We start from the raw sequence: 13,315 nt of genomic DNA, 5'->3' as shown, positions 1-13,315 counted from the left end.
CCCCCCCTCTCCCTCTCTCCCTCTCTCTCTCTCACACACACACATTCAGAGTGGTGTGAGTAAAATCTGTGGACATTTTGGTATAAGTACACTGAGGGCTTTGTTGAGTTGTCTCACTACAAGAAATAATTGATTTATGATAGAACTTTGCTACTTTTGTTTTATTGACCTTTGCTGCATGTGCACCTGAGTGCACCTGAACGTGCCAGTGTGTGCATGCATATGTGTGTCTATGTGTGTGTGTGTGTGTGTATGTGTGTGTGTGGTGCGAGCTGAGTAGCTAAAGAGGGCAAGCAAAGGCCAAGCCATTAACCAGAATATGACTTCAGTGAAAATTAACCATAAGCAAAAAAAAAAGCAACATTTGCACAAGAGCAAATTTAAAAAGTAATGAGAGCAGCAGGGCTCCCTCAGGCTGTTGCCCCGGTCATGTGGAAGGCAATAAAACGTCATTAATCAGGTTCGCATTCACATATGACCCGTGTCACGACCAGTGAAATTAGATAATATGGTTAACTTTTATTTTCCGTCAAAGAGCCCAACTGTGTGCGCTAACAAACAGGCTTGTATCGCATCTATAAATGGCAGAGTTGGACAACAGTGTGAGACCAGACCTTTGGCTGAAGGTTGCTCCGGTTCATGTTGCGGCCCCCCTCCTCTCCCTCTAGACCTGGCCTGGTCTGCCCTGGCTGCAGCCTCACTAAACATTGGCACCTCGACTGAGGTAATCAGGGCTGCTACTGCTACTGCACCCACAGCAGGCTCCGGGTCCTAGGCCAAGGGACAGATGGGGGTCATAAGAATCTGGGAATCAACCTTACACACATAACACACACACACACACACACACACACACACAGATACACACAGACATTGCACCACACCACACCACACCACACACACACACGCACACACACACACACACACACACACCTCTTTGTATCTTTGAACTCCTACAGTCATCCCTGTAACTGTAAGCTGTTAGTTAATCAGACTACAGATCATTTTGGAAAAGTCAGTATTTACTTAAATTTGGATTTTAGATTATTTTATTATTATAATTTTTTTTGTTGACATGACATTTGTTGACCAATTTAGGTTGACATAGTGCATCATCTTTTTCAGCCATGCCCTGCTTCACACCCACTCAAGAACACACACTCACACTAGATATTGTGGGGACAGTAGTTGTTGAGGGAGGGGGGCACAGTGTATTTTCCTCATCCAGATTTTCCCTGGTGGTCTGGAATTTGAACCGGCGACCTTCCAGTCACAAACCTCTAAGCCACTGCCAACCATGTGATAACATGATAACCCAATAAAACAAGAACACTATTCAAATTACAGCCTGTATTGCAATACATTCTCTGTTTGATTTCTTTTTTTTTAATGTATTTTAGAGCCAACAGAATTTAATAATTTAACTGAAATATAAAGTGTTACTGAGTTTGCATAATGTAGCGGTTTATGTTTTAAATAGTAATACTCAGTAATAAGTAATGGGCATTATACATTATACATTTTGAAAGGAAGCTTCCCAACTTCGCCCCGCCTCTGTATGAATCTCCAGTACACTCTCATATCAGCTGTCAGATGAATCAGATCCAAAGCAACAAACAAGTAAACAACCAATGAACTTGTGGCACCGTAAGGTTTTTTTCTCAAGGCAACAAAAAAAATGACACAAGCGGTAGACTGTAAGACTGATAAGATATTCTGATATAGAGTGACAAGTACCCATGTCAACTTACAAACATAATGAAGACTCTGTGGTAATTGTATCAGTTGCCTAACTGCTGTACCCTCAAGCACCCTCCACACACACACACACACACACACACACACACAATGGCATCTTAACTGATGGAAACTTCCCTCCCTGGCATAGCGAGGGCTGTCAGTGTGGGCTGTAAGCTATCCCGCCCCTGCCAGCTCTGAACCAGCTGAGCCAGGGACTCATGTTCCACTCAGGGGGCCCGCAATCATTCTTACCCCCATGGCAGGCACATCGTAGTGGGTGTGAGGTCAGACGCTGGGGCACAGGGTCTGAAGGAGGGACGGGACCAGTGGGATAAGGTCTCCCTCTGCTGATGTCTCATAACATGTGCCCAGAGAAATACTCACAGCAGTGACATTCCCAAGAGGGAAATCCACCCTTGAAAAGAATACACCCTCTGCTGTAATCTTGGAATGGGACAAGTCCTGCAGCTGCTCCTCTAACTCTGAATGGGAGACTGAGTTTATGGGCAAAATGACAGTATTCAGTAGAGATACAGTCACATTTTCTGGTCCATAACTGCTAATTGAGTATTGAATTGTGTGTGATAAGGCAGTAATATCTAAATCAATATCTACAGTATATCTACCTATATCGTTCTGCCTATAATACACCAATATATAAACACCTATAATATTTATTAATTTATTTATTCTCTGAAATAAACAAGAAAACACAAAAACAAACATAGAAGGAAAATAGTGTTCTAAATGTATGTGTAAATGTATTTTTGCAGGATGGATATCGAGGGTGTAAGAATGAAAAATGGTAAAATGCCAAATCTTGTGAGATACATTGGATGGATATAATATACTGAAGTTAAAAATCTTTAAATCTTATCTGTGAACATGTTGTCCACCATCAGTACTCCCCGCTGGGCCAATCAGTGACAAATATATCACCTTTTTTTAATCTGTAATTTCAGCGGGGCCTTGGGCAAAACTGTAATTTTGAAAACGTTTACAAGCAGGTGGGTCAGTCTGTGAATGAAGCGCTGCATGTTAAACCTGCACAGCAATATGCTGATGCGTATGTTAGCTTTTTAAACTTGAGACTAACTAATTTTGTTTTACCACCTAGGACTGAGAGAACTGTGCAGAAGAGGCAGAAGTCACACAGGATGGGATATCACTTCAAGGGCATAACCTCTGTGGGTGAAACACGAACGCGCCTGCGCAGTAAGGTTGTTCCCGGAAGTACTCCACACGTGTAGCCTCTGACAGCTAGTCCTTGACAAGACTACACAACAGGTATCAGCCTATGGTTCACAACAAACCACTACAGCGATGGCAACAAGAAGACTAATGTAAGTGTCATGTTTTGTCCGTACAGTGCTGGGTGTAAATACGTGCAAAAGCATCTCAGCTAGTCACAGTTTACTGGCAATTTAGTAAGCTAGCAAACCCAGCTAATATTACACTGTTAGCTTTGTGAGCCTTCCAGCTGTCCTATGTGTGTTTGGTAAAATTAGCAATCACAGTGTTCATGTCTTTCTGTTACACTGTCATAACGCGTTTAAGTCAATGTCCCGTCTGCTCACCGTGCATCACAAATAAGCACTCAAAAACAAAACATGCATAATGCTAATCAATAAACTTGAATTTTGCAGTTAGCTTTAGCCAGCTAATGCATGCTAAAAACATCCTCCCGTTAACTTACAGCCAACGTTGGTTGTCTGTTTTCAGAGAAGCTCCAACTCAGAAAGTGAACAGTTTAAGTTTGTACAGTAGGTTAACATAACACGGAGCTCACTGACTGTAGTGGTCTGTGGCTGGTAAAGTAACTTACCTGTGTCAGTATATTGGGTTATTGCTCTGTGAATATTGTGTCATCTACGTCAGTCCGAGGACTCCCAGGGTTCCTTGAGGGAGTCTACCAGGGTCCACAGCAAATTCAGTAATACATGAATTTAACTATTTATTAGATTTCCTAGAAGTTAGCCCAATGCGAGAATGAATGAATAAATGTCTATTTTAATCATTGGCTTCACTCTCTCCACTGTTGTATCCCATATATGTTTTTTACTTCACAGGTGGGGGTCTATATTTATTCACCAATCAGTCCACTTCAGGCTGCTAAGACTTCATTGTTTATGTTGCATGTGGTATGAAACATGTTGAATAAAAGGGCTTGTGTTAAGCTAGGGTTCAGATATTGGAGCACAATTATTAACAGCTAATAATGGCATTTTCTTTTAGATATATTGCATCATCTTTCAGCATAGACAGTGGTCAAACAGCCTTCAATGTATGGTGTTTCTCAGAGAAAAATTGCCAGACCTGGTGGCAATAGCCTACAGGTCCCATTGGCATATTTATAGCAGCATAATGACACAATTTTGAACTTTTCCATCAGGCCTTACATTAATGTGATGATAATCTGAAAGGAGATTTGATACCATGACTTGATAATCAGGGATCTTCATTTGACATAAAAAAGTAACCTGTCAAAGCCAAACTGTAGTAGTGATGTTTGATTAACTTAAGTTTTATTTCTCCAATGTCCAGTATCCACATGTTTTCCTTGTTAAACAAATGTGAGGAATACTTCTTAAAAATACATGACCTCTCTTTCATACAACCACCAACAAATTCTTAAGCATGCCATTTTTTGTTCAAGTGAGCTCAGTGCTTACATGGAGGGATGTAAAAAGATTTCCTTGATGCCTTGATACTACAGCCGTAACATCAAGGCATGTGTAATATTCTCATTAAGTTGTATTGTACTAAAAACATGTACTAAAAACAGTGGTCATATGCTGTGGTCTGGAATTACACACACATCTCTTAATTAAATGTGTTAAATGTGTTATTAATTATGAGTATTAGTCTTGATGATTTTGGCAAAGATTTATTTTTTTGTATTTTTGGCATCCCAACATTTTGACAATCTTCTACTGTAGCAGACATTCTGATCAAAATGTTTTAATTTGCCAATATTCTATGATTATTGTGATAACTAAAATGCAGTCTGCAGTTATACATGATTAATTGTGCAGCCCCGACACCTACCAAGTTGTTGATGTGATGTAATGAAATACAGCAGGTTACTGTTGATGTTAACAGTCTGCCTCGTTTCTTCCTTCCAGATACCCCATCTACCAGCTGGGAAACCCTCAGCTGAGGATCTTCAGGCCAAACTGGGCGCTGACACTGGTGAGGCCGGGGAGGGAGCAGCCGAAAGACACCGTCCAGTTTCGCGTCCCCATGGAGTAAGTCTCTGGTTAGAGTGACTCTTCCCTGCCATGCTTTACAGGGAATCTGAACATCTATTACATAATGTTTCCAATTATTAAACTACTGAAGCCGTAGTTAAAATTGTTCAGTAAGCAATACTTCGATTTTATTGTAGGTTTTGTGTCTTTCTGCCAGTACCTTATGGTGTCAGACTCAATATTACATAGTCTCATGGTGTCCTTAAATGCTTATCATTATTATTACCATTATTGCAGGAGTATTGTTTTTAATAATGCCATTGTCAGGCTAAGTAGTATCTCAATACCAAGACAACTAGCCACTTGTCTTCAAAGATCAAAGTGCAGGCTTAGCTACAGAGCAGCATCCTACAGCTGGTAGGGATTCAGTATCCTGCTCAAGGAGTCCTCTGCAAGGTGAATGAATGATTGTTATCAATACACTATGCCACTGGTGGATAATAACACAAACTGCAAAGATAATCACCTCCTTTGGTCTCATATTTTACAATGTTTCTTTAAAGAAATCAGATTTAATATCCTACACAAGCTGATGCCATGTATACTAAATGTTACTGCTTATAGTACTATGAGAGTACAGAATCTTTGGCATCAAAGTTATTTTACGTTTTTGCTCTTGTGAGACTGTGGTAGTATTTTGGTGCAATGCAATCCTATTTTATAATGCACGTCTGTTTTTTTTTAAAGGCTGCAATGACTTCATTGTCTTCACTGACTCACTAGTAGTCTTGGCGGACCAGTGACCTGCAGCTGTAGTTGGGCATCATGGCCACCAGGTGGAGTGTCAACCTTAAGAAAAGAAATGAGAGGCATCAGTCCTCAGTGGCGTAGACAGTTCTTATTACCCTATGGCTGTCTTTAGTAGGATCAGTGGGACTGATGACTTGTGAAAGGCTGACACATCAGTGGGGTGGGGGGTGAGGTCAAAAGTGTAGTTGTTTGGCGCTACAGTGGAGAGTTGGAGGATGGCATCGACCGCCAGACGTCAAACATTAGTTACTGTGAGGAGCCAGTATTAATATCTTTACAAAAAAAAAAAATGAAGGCAAAATGTTCTTGATACTTCTCCAAAACTTGAGTTCAAGGGAGTTTGCTACGCATAACACCACTTAACTGCCTACTAACTTTGCACGGGAGCACTCCCCTGCTATATGTCTTGTTGTTCTTCTTACAACTAGTAGACCCGGCGGTTTTGGATGATATTTCTTCTGTCATAAAACGCAACATTAAGCCCATACCAATCACCCCTTAGTAGTGATGAGCTGATTCTGACTCCCTCCTCCAGCTAAGGTCATTGAGGTTAGCAGTCCTCCAGAACCCACACTGGGGAGAAAAATTGAAGTTAGAGGCAGATCATCTATGTGTCTCTGGTGGGGTTTAGACCATAATCTATTCATCCAGGTGCCTGGCCTCCCACTCTGATTCTTGCGTCTCTGCCAAACTCCTAGGGTGCTTATGTAATTGTGTGTGTGCGCTTGTCAGTGTGGGTGAGTCAGTTTGTAAGAAGGGTGTGTGTCTGTGTGTATGCGTGCACGAAAGTGGGTAAGTGCAGGGTGCGTGTGTGTGTGTATATAAGGGTGTGTAAGGGTTTTTTCCTCGCAGCCTTTGATGCCTGGGCCTGGGAGAGGTGCATCGCTGATTGATATGCTGCTGAAGCCTCACTGTGCGCTTGAGACACTTTGCTATTTTTACTTTTTATACACAGACGTAGTAAATTGACTCACACACACAGACACAATGACACACACAAGCAAATATCGCTCCCACTCCCAGCTTATTGACGAGTCTGAGTCATTGCACCAGTGAAAGCTGCCGTAGTTATGACTGGCGAGGGTATGCGGTGTTAGTGTGGGTAGGCGCTGTTGTAGTGCTGAGCAGCTGTTAATGAGAAGCGGTAATGGTGGTGTTCACAGGGGAATAACACAAGGTTCCCTTTGTCTCAGAGACACCTGGGAGTGAGCATGAAGATACGCAGGGCCGTCTGTCCTTCTTCTCCGTTGCGTTTTTCTAGTTTTCTCTCGCTTTTACTCATTTCGCTCAGTATCGCTGCCCGTCTCTTTCTGTGTTGCTATCTCTCTACGCCTGTCTTCGTCTCCTCTTTCTCTCCTCTCTCCCTCTGTCCCACCCTGAGCTGCGCTGTTTATTGTGCTTTTCTTGAACGCTTTGCAACCCGTCCCTCTTTGGCACTGTCCCTTATTGTTTAAGACACCTGGGCTGTGTTCTCTCGTAATTCGTATTTGTTTGTCTTTTTTGATTGTTCCTGCGCTCTTTTGTGCTCTGTTGGTATTTCCTCTTCGCTCCAGATGGAACATCATCAAATTTCTGGGTTTACACCCACACACGCACCTCTTGTGCCTCACCTGGCATGGCCAGAGGCCAGCGCTGACACACACACACACACACACACACACTACACACTCGCACACAAAGCAGGGAACACAAAACGCTGTGTTCAGTCTACTACTAACAGTGACATTCATGCTACTGTGCATGCCGAAACCTATGAAACCAGACCATGCACTCGTTTCTCACTGTAATCAGACTTGAACAAAGTGACCCTGTTACACATCAGCCCATCGTCTCTCCGCAGTTTGAAGACTGTTTTGTACCTGTTGGACCAAACAGCGTTACGATCGCCATGGCAATCACTCTGTTTCTCTTCGCCTGTTCCACTCCATAAACACACTGCTCAACTTGGAAACCGGGTCGTTTTTCACGCTAATTAACCTCAGTTTATGTCGTAGGAAGTCATTTAGCGAGCCAGTAGTGGAGTGCAGCTAACTGTTGAGTCTTTACTGTTCTGTTTCTGTGTAAGGAGCTAAGCGACTCCTGGTGACCTGTTCTTTGATCTATTTCTGTTCTTTTGTCAGACCAAACCCCGAACAATAAATCTAATCCTTCACACGCTGCTCTTATACTCTCAACTTCTCAATTGTCTCTTCCCTTCCTAGGTCTCAGGTTCCTCAATGTCTTCCCCTCCATAGAAAGTCTGTTATTATGATCTTGATATGTGGTGTGGAGCAACTTCTGTGCATGTATTGTCTGGGTAGATGGGAGGGTTAAGGTTGTGAGTGTGTGTATCTCAACCTGAACCTGACAAAAGGGGCAGTCTGACAATGAGGAGCGGCTTTCTTTCACCTTTCATCTGCGCAGAGAACAACTCTCCTGTTTCATTCTCACCGCTAAGCCCCTCCGACACAATGCACTTTGATGTTGTGTGTGTGTGCGTGTGCGCGTGTATGCGCTGTTTGGTGTGCGTTGGATGTTCACCTGATGTGTGTTGTTAAAGGTTACTGTACATTTAAAACGAGAGAGAGAGAGAGAGGGGATGACATGGTGCAAAGTCTGAGAGCCATTAGACCCCATAACATTGCAAGCCACTGGGACAATTCAGTGTGTGTTTGAGGAATTTCCCCCTACCGTTAATGCTGGATAGACGTCTCACCGGCGTTTGACTCCTATTTAGCTCCCAGTGGTCCGGAGAAAAATTTGTGAAAATATAAATGCATCCTGCAGCTTGTTAGCCTTCGAGATTTCCTGATGCTAAAAGTTTCCTTCTTACTGTACTTTTGGTTTTATCATCATATCGTCAGATATAAGGGGGCTGGCAACACGTAGAACCTCCAGTTAGCCACAAGGTGATGCATATCAGGCTTTAGTGTGTCAGTGTGTTTGTGTAGCTGTGTATGTGCACCACCCATTCACCTGGCAGAGGGCCTTGAGCACCAGCACAGGGGCGGACAGGTGGCATGCAGTAGTTTTTTTAGAGTACTTTCGCTCTGCTTATTCTCAACCTCTGTCAAAGCAGCCTCTGTCCTTTCCCATGCACTTCTCTGACTTCAGTGCCCTTTCGCCTACTTCTCTCATGCGCTCTCTTGAACACAGGTGAAAATGGACCGCCTTAAACGGCTGGAACTGATACTCTCAATCCCCTTGGCGTAGTGCGTCGTAGCCCACATCTGAGAATAGGAAACACCTAGGAGCAAGTATTTTCGTTGCAGGGGAGGGGTTACACTTGAGACCATTTGATAGGGGCGTGCGCGTTAATCTGCAGATTGACAAATCTGCTACGTTATCACACAGAAACAACTATGTCACAGAGGGGCAAGACAAAGCCGCAAAGTTCACCATGTTCCTTCATCTTCATGGTCCTGCATCCCTCTCAGAGGTCTGTTTTCCTTTTGACCACCGTTTGATATCAGATTTAAGTCCTTGATCTCCTCTCTACTCCTCCCCTTGAACAATGCAGAACAATATAACTTTAATTTGTTTTCATCAGGGTTCAGTGACAAAGAGCCAGCCCATCTCAAACCTGCTTGGCAACAACGGACCACATGTGAACCTAAACCATCCTCTGCGTCATCTGATGCCCTTCTCCATTTTGCCTTTGTGGAGCTCTTTCATCATCCCGGGCTTGTGTTACTGCGAGGAATGTGTGTAGCGTGTGTGTTTGCGTATAAATATACACCAGTTGCTGAGGGACGATGCCTTTTAGCCTTGGCAGTTGCCGAAGACAGGTTTTCATACTTCCTGAGAGGCAGGGAGGCAGAATAACAGTGTGAAAGGTTAGCTTCTGGAGTCAGATGGGTGTTTATACTGGGATGATGATCAGATGTTGCCTGCATCACTACTGGAGTCACCACGCCCTTTGTCTAACTTTAGCCTTGTTTATGTACGCACTTAACTTGACATTTTCTCCTCAGCTTTCAGCCCAAGGCTTTCTCTCAGACTTGATGCCAGTTTGTAGTTTGGATGTGAATCGTGCAGCGAATGTAGTTGTTGCCGTTTGTACGTGTGTGGGCATCATGTGCAAAGTAACAAACATGACTGTGCTTGTGCATGTTTGATACATGCTGTGTCTGTGTGTGTGTGTGTGTGGTGGCTGGATAATTGGAGTGGCAAAGGCAGTAGGGATTTAGAAAATGTTCTCCTCATTAATCAGGATCAGTGTTCCCTCTCTTAATGATCCAGAAGAGACCTTGTGGTCCCCAAGCCACTTTCCTCTCTTCCTTTCCTCTTCTCTCCCCCCTCCCTCTCTGCTTTCTAGGAATCCCCCTCTCTCTGCACAATTGCTCTCTCTTTCTTCTTCCCTTCATCTCAAGTACCCCGGTCACTGCTCTGCTTCACTGCCCCCTGGCACACACGCTGTGAGGCGGGGGTTATGGGGGGAGGAGGGTGCAAATGGAGTGGGGAGGCGCATCTGTGTGTCACGTCTCTTAGGAAACCCATCTCTCTCCTTTCAACCGGGTAAAAAGAGAGAAATAGCAGTGTTTCCTCTGTAATTTCATGCAGCTGTGGTGCTTGGGGGGATAATTCTAGTTTTGTCCCATATCTGTCGCTTCTTGGGTCTAAGTTTTGTTTCAAGCTGAGCTTGTAGTGCTAAAAATGTTTTTTAATCATAATAAAATCATTACTTCTAAAACATTTGGACTACACTTGCCAAAATTTAGCCTATTTTACAGGAAATGGCTATTGTTTGTCGGGCATGGAAACATTTCATCACTCTTACCTACAAAGAGTCTTTGTGTTCACAGATGGGATTTTCTCAAGGAAAATGTTTGCAGCACATGATATTGTTACATCAAGGTATAATGCTGTTCCCTTTTGAAAAAGCGGGAATATTACATTATCCTGTAATATCAAAGGAACATATGAGGTGATAGAAGACTCCATATCCGAGGCACTCATGTCAGACCGCAGCGTCGCTATTAGGCACTTTGTCAGACGCATTTGGGAAGTGCTCTCTACTTGGCTAATCCAATTGGCTAGATTGATTAGCAGTTAAAAGCCTTTCTTCCTCTGGCCAGAGCAATCCATCCAAATGCTGCCCAGTGGGCTAGCTGGAGCTGGGCTGGCCCGCCTGATCGGTTGGTGCCAGGCCCACTTCCTGTGTAGGGTTTCACCGGGCGCGATCAATACATCCAGACAGCTAATTGGATGAACACTGACACTCACATTTCTCCTCTCTCCACTTTCTGGTTTGGAGAATAAAGGCTGAATATGGCTTTATAAGGGAGTGTCCTGTCAGTTACAGCGGCTAATATAACAGCAAAGTTTATGGGAATGTGTTGTTTGTCAGTTTGGCCATAGGCTGTATCATTCCTGTGTCAGTGTCAATGAATGTGAATGTGGAGGTATGTGGTGGATAGCGATCCACACCACCCCTCCCTCCACTACCACCACACACATACACACAGACACACACACACAAACACACAGACACACAGACCCAAACACTGGATGCTGGATGCCTCTCATAACTCCTGTTTTCCTCTCTCTCTCTTTCGTCTCTCTATTTCTCTCCCCGTCTTTTTGTTTTTCTTTTCTCTGTCTGCTCTGGACATGTCTGGACAGAATGACCAAGTGTGATGTGAGGAACTACCTGGAGAAGATCTACAACGTCCCTGTAGCAGCAGTCCGCACCAGGATACAGTTTGGTGAGTGTCTTGACTGCTGAAGCACATACAGACAGCTACAGAACCTGCAGTAGGTGACTCTTGCTCATAAAATATCTATCTTCCTCATAGATTTACTAATAGTAAAGATACTTATTGTACTGTGATTATCTGTCTACTAGGCCTGCCAACTAATTAGGACGGGTTGGATTAACGAGAGCATGTTGCTAGACTGTTCTGTTTTTGACATTGTTACACAATTCATAATAATCTGTGAGTACTCCATATTGAGACATATACACACAAGTTATCATGAATTTGAAATCCCAGCATTCTGTGAGGCCTACTATAGCCTTGGGCATCATATATTAGCCTAAAGTCACCCCTGCCATAGCCCTTTAATCTGCTGACAGTATGACAGTTCTATTAATGTAATTTTGGTTTTAGCGTGCGGCATTCACAGAAAAGATGGAACAGATTTTTAAGAAGCACAAAGTCAAATTAATTTTGTTTCGGAGGCCGTCAGCGGTGGTTAGCGGCGATTAGCTAATTTAGCCCGCAAGCTAGCAGGTCTTCCCATTGACATGCAGCAGTGGGAGTATTTTCCAGGGGCTAGCTGCGGTAGCGGTTAGCGTGCCTGGCTCCCCCCCCCCATCCCCCCACCCCCCAACACCCACAGCTGCTTATCTGACAATCTGCTGCTGCAGCACTCCAGCCTCCAGCTGTCCCAGGACACCCCGTCCTCCCTCCACACAAACGCATACTATTCACTTAGAAACTTACAGCTTCAGGGCCTTAAGTGGGCCAAACAGGGTTACACAACGTACCCCCCCCTCCCCAATCTCTGCTTCCCTCTCTTAACAGTTAAAGATGATCATAGAGCCAAGGAGAGCGTTATATCATTGACTAAATGATCCTCTTGGCTTTTTATGGGGGGAGGAAACGGCTGGGGTTAGCGCGGACTGTTTTGGGGGATCTTTTACGAGGCTAAGAATTTGCAAGTTCATGGAAGAACAGAAGGAGAGGACGGACGGGGAACTCGAAGGCGGAAAAAGACTGAGGGATGAGCTGACGAGAGGAGGCACGAGCCCCCTCTGCACTGGGCCTGAAGGGCCACGAGGAGCCCCCTCTACCTCTGGAGGAGAGACGGAGAGCGAGACACAGAGGGAGGGAGGGAGGGAGGGAGGGAGAGAGGCGCCTAGCCCCGCTACAGTGTAGAGGACCCATTAAGGCTGTGTTTATTAGGGTTGTGCCATTAAAAGCTTGGGGAAAAGGAAAGCCCCTCGGGAGGGAGGGTGGGATGAAAGCAGTGAGCGACGGGGGGAGAGAGAGGGAGAGAAGAAAGCGAGGCTCAGGGCCCCTGGTGATCCCGAGGTGCGTCAGAGAAGGTATCCCTGCCTGCGTCAGGAGTTCCACTCCATTGGCAGCGTAAAGACGGGAACGGGGAGAAGAGAGGGAGAGAGAGAGGGGCGCAAACGACCCTTTCTTCCCTCCATGGGCGGCGGGGGTATTTTGGAAGGCGTTGCCATGGCTACCCCTCCGGCCTGGGATTTGTAACGTGATAGCTGGCTGCCAAACCGCAATCCCAAAGCGGGAGAATTTGTGCTTGCGTTTGCGAGTGTTGTATGAAAGTTCTGTGTGTGTGTGTGTCTGTGTGTGAGAAGGGCACAAGAGTTGGGAAGGGCTACATGAAATAATAGCAACCGACATTTTACCTGCTTAAGGTGTGTGTGTGTGTGTGTGTGTGTGTGTGTGTGTGTCTCCTGTGTGTTTAGTATTTCTTTGGTGATGGTGATGGGGGGTAATGACTTACCTGTTTACCTAGTTCTTACAAAATTTGGAGCATTTCCCAGTGGATTTCCTCACCAACCTAGTCACACACACACACACACACACAGACACACTCACACACATGCACACACACACACG

The 13,315-nt window shown here is 44.5% G+C and overlaps 1 protein-coding gene across 2 annotated transcripts in view; it reads left to right on the top strand.

Annotated features, from left to right (window-relative positions):
* Positions 1-2,970: 2,970 nt before the first annotated feature.
* Positions 2,971-13,315, top strand: part of mrpl23 (mitochondrial ribosomal protein L23) — a 30,331-nt gene continuing 19,986 nt past the window's right edge. The window contains exons 1-3 of one of the 2 annotated variants that reach the window (XM_071514119.1): positions 2,971-3,083; positions 4,866-4,988; positions 11,346-11,428. In XM_071514119.1, coding sequence (XP_071370220.1) covers positions 3,064-3,083; positions 4,866-4,988; positions 11,346-11,428 — 226 coding nt within the window. In that variant the 5' untranslated portion in view covers positions 2,971-3,063. Of the gene's footprint in view, positions 3,084-4,808; positions 4,829-4,865; positions 4,989-11,345; positions 11,429-13,315 lie in introns of those variants that run through there. The other variant, XM_071514120.1, reaches the window with a different exon arrangement.

Source organism: Centroberyx affinis, unplaced genomic scaffold (assembly GCF_046629955.1).
Source record: "Centroberyx affinis isolate AG114_WGS23_722 - 3 ecotype Tasmania unplaced genomic scaffold, CSIRO-AGI_Caff_v1 ptg007973l_1, whole genome shotgun sequence".
In the NCBI taxonomy this organism is placed as follows: Eukaryota; Metazoa; Chordata; class Actinopteri; order Beryciformes; family Berycidae; genus Centroberyx; species Centroberyx affinis.
Note: the sequence above shows the minus strand (reverse complement) of the source record. Positions and strands in the feature narration are given on the sequence as shown.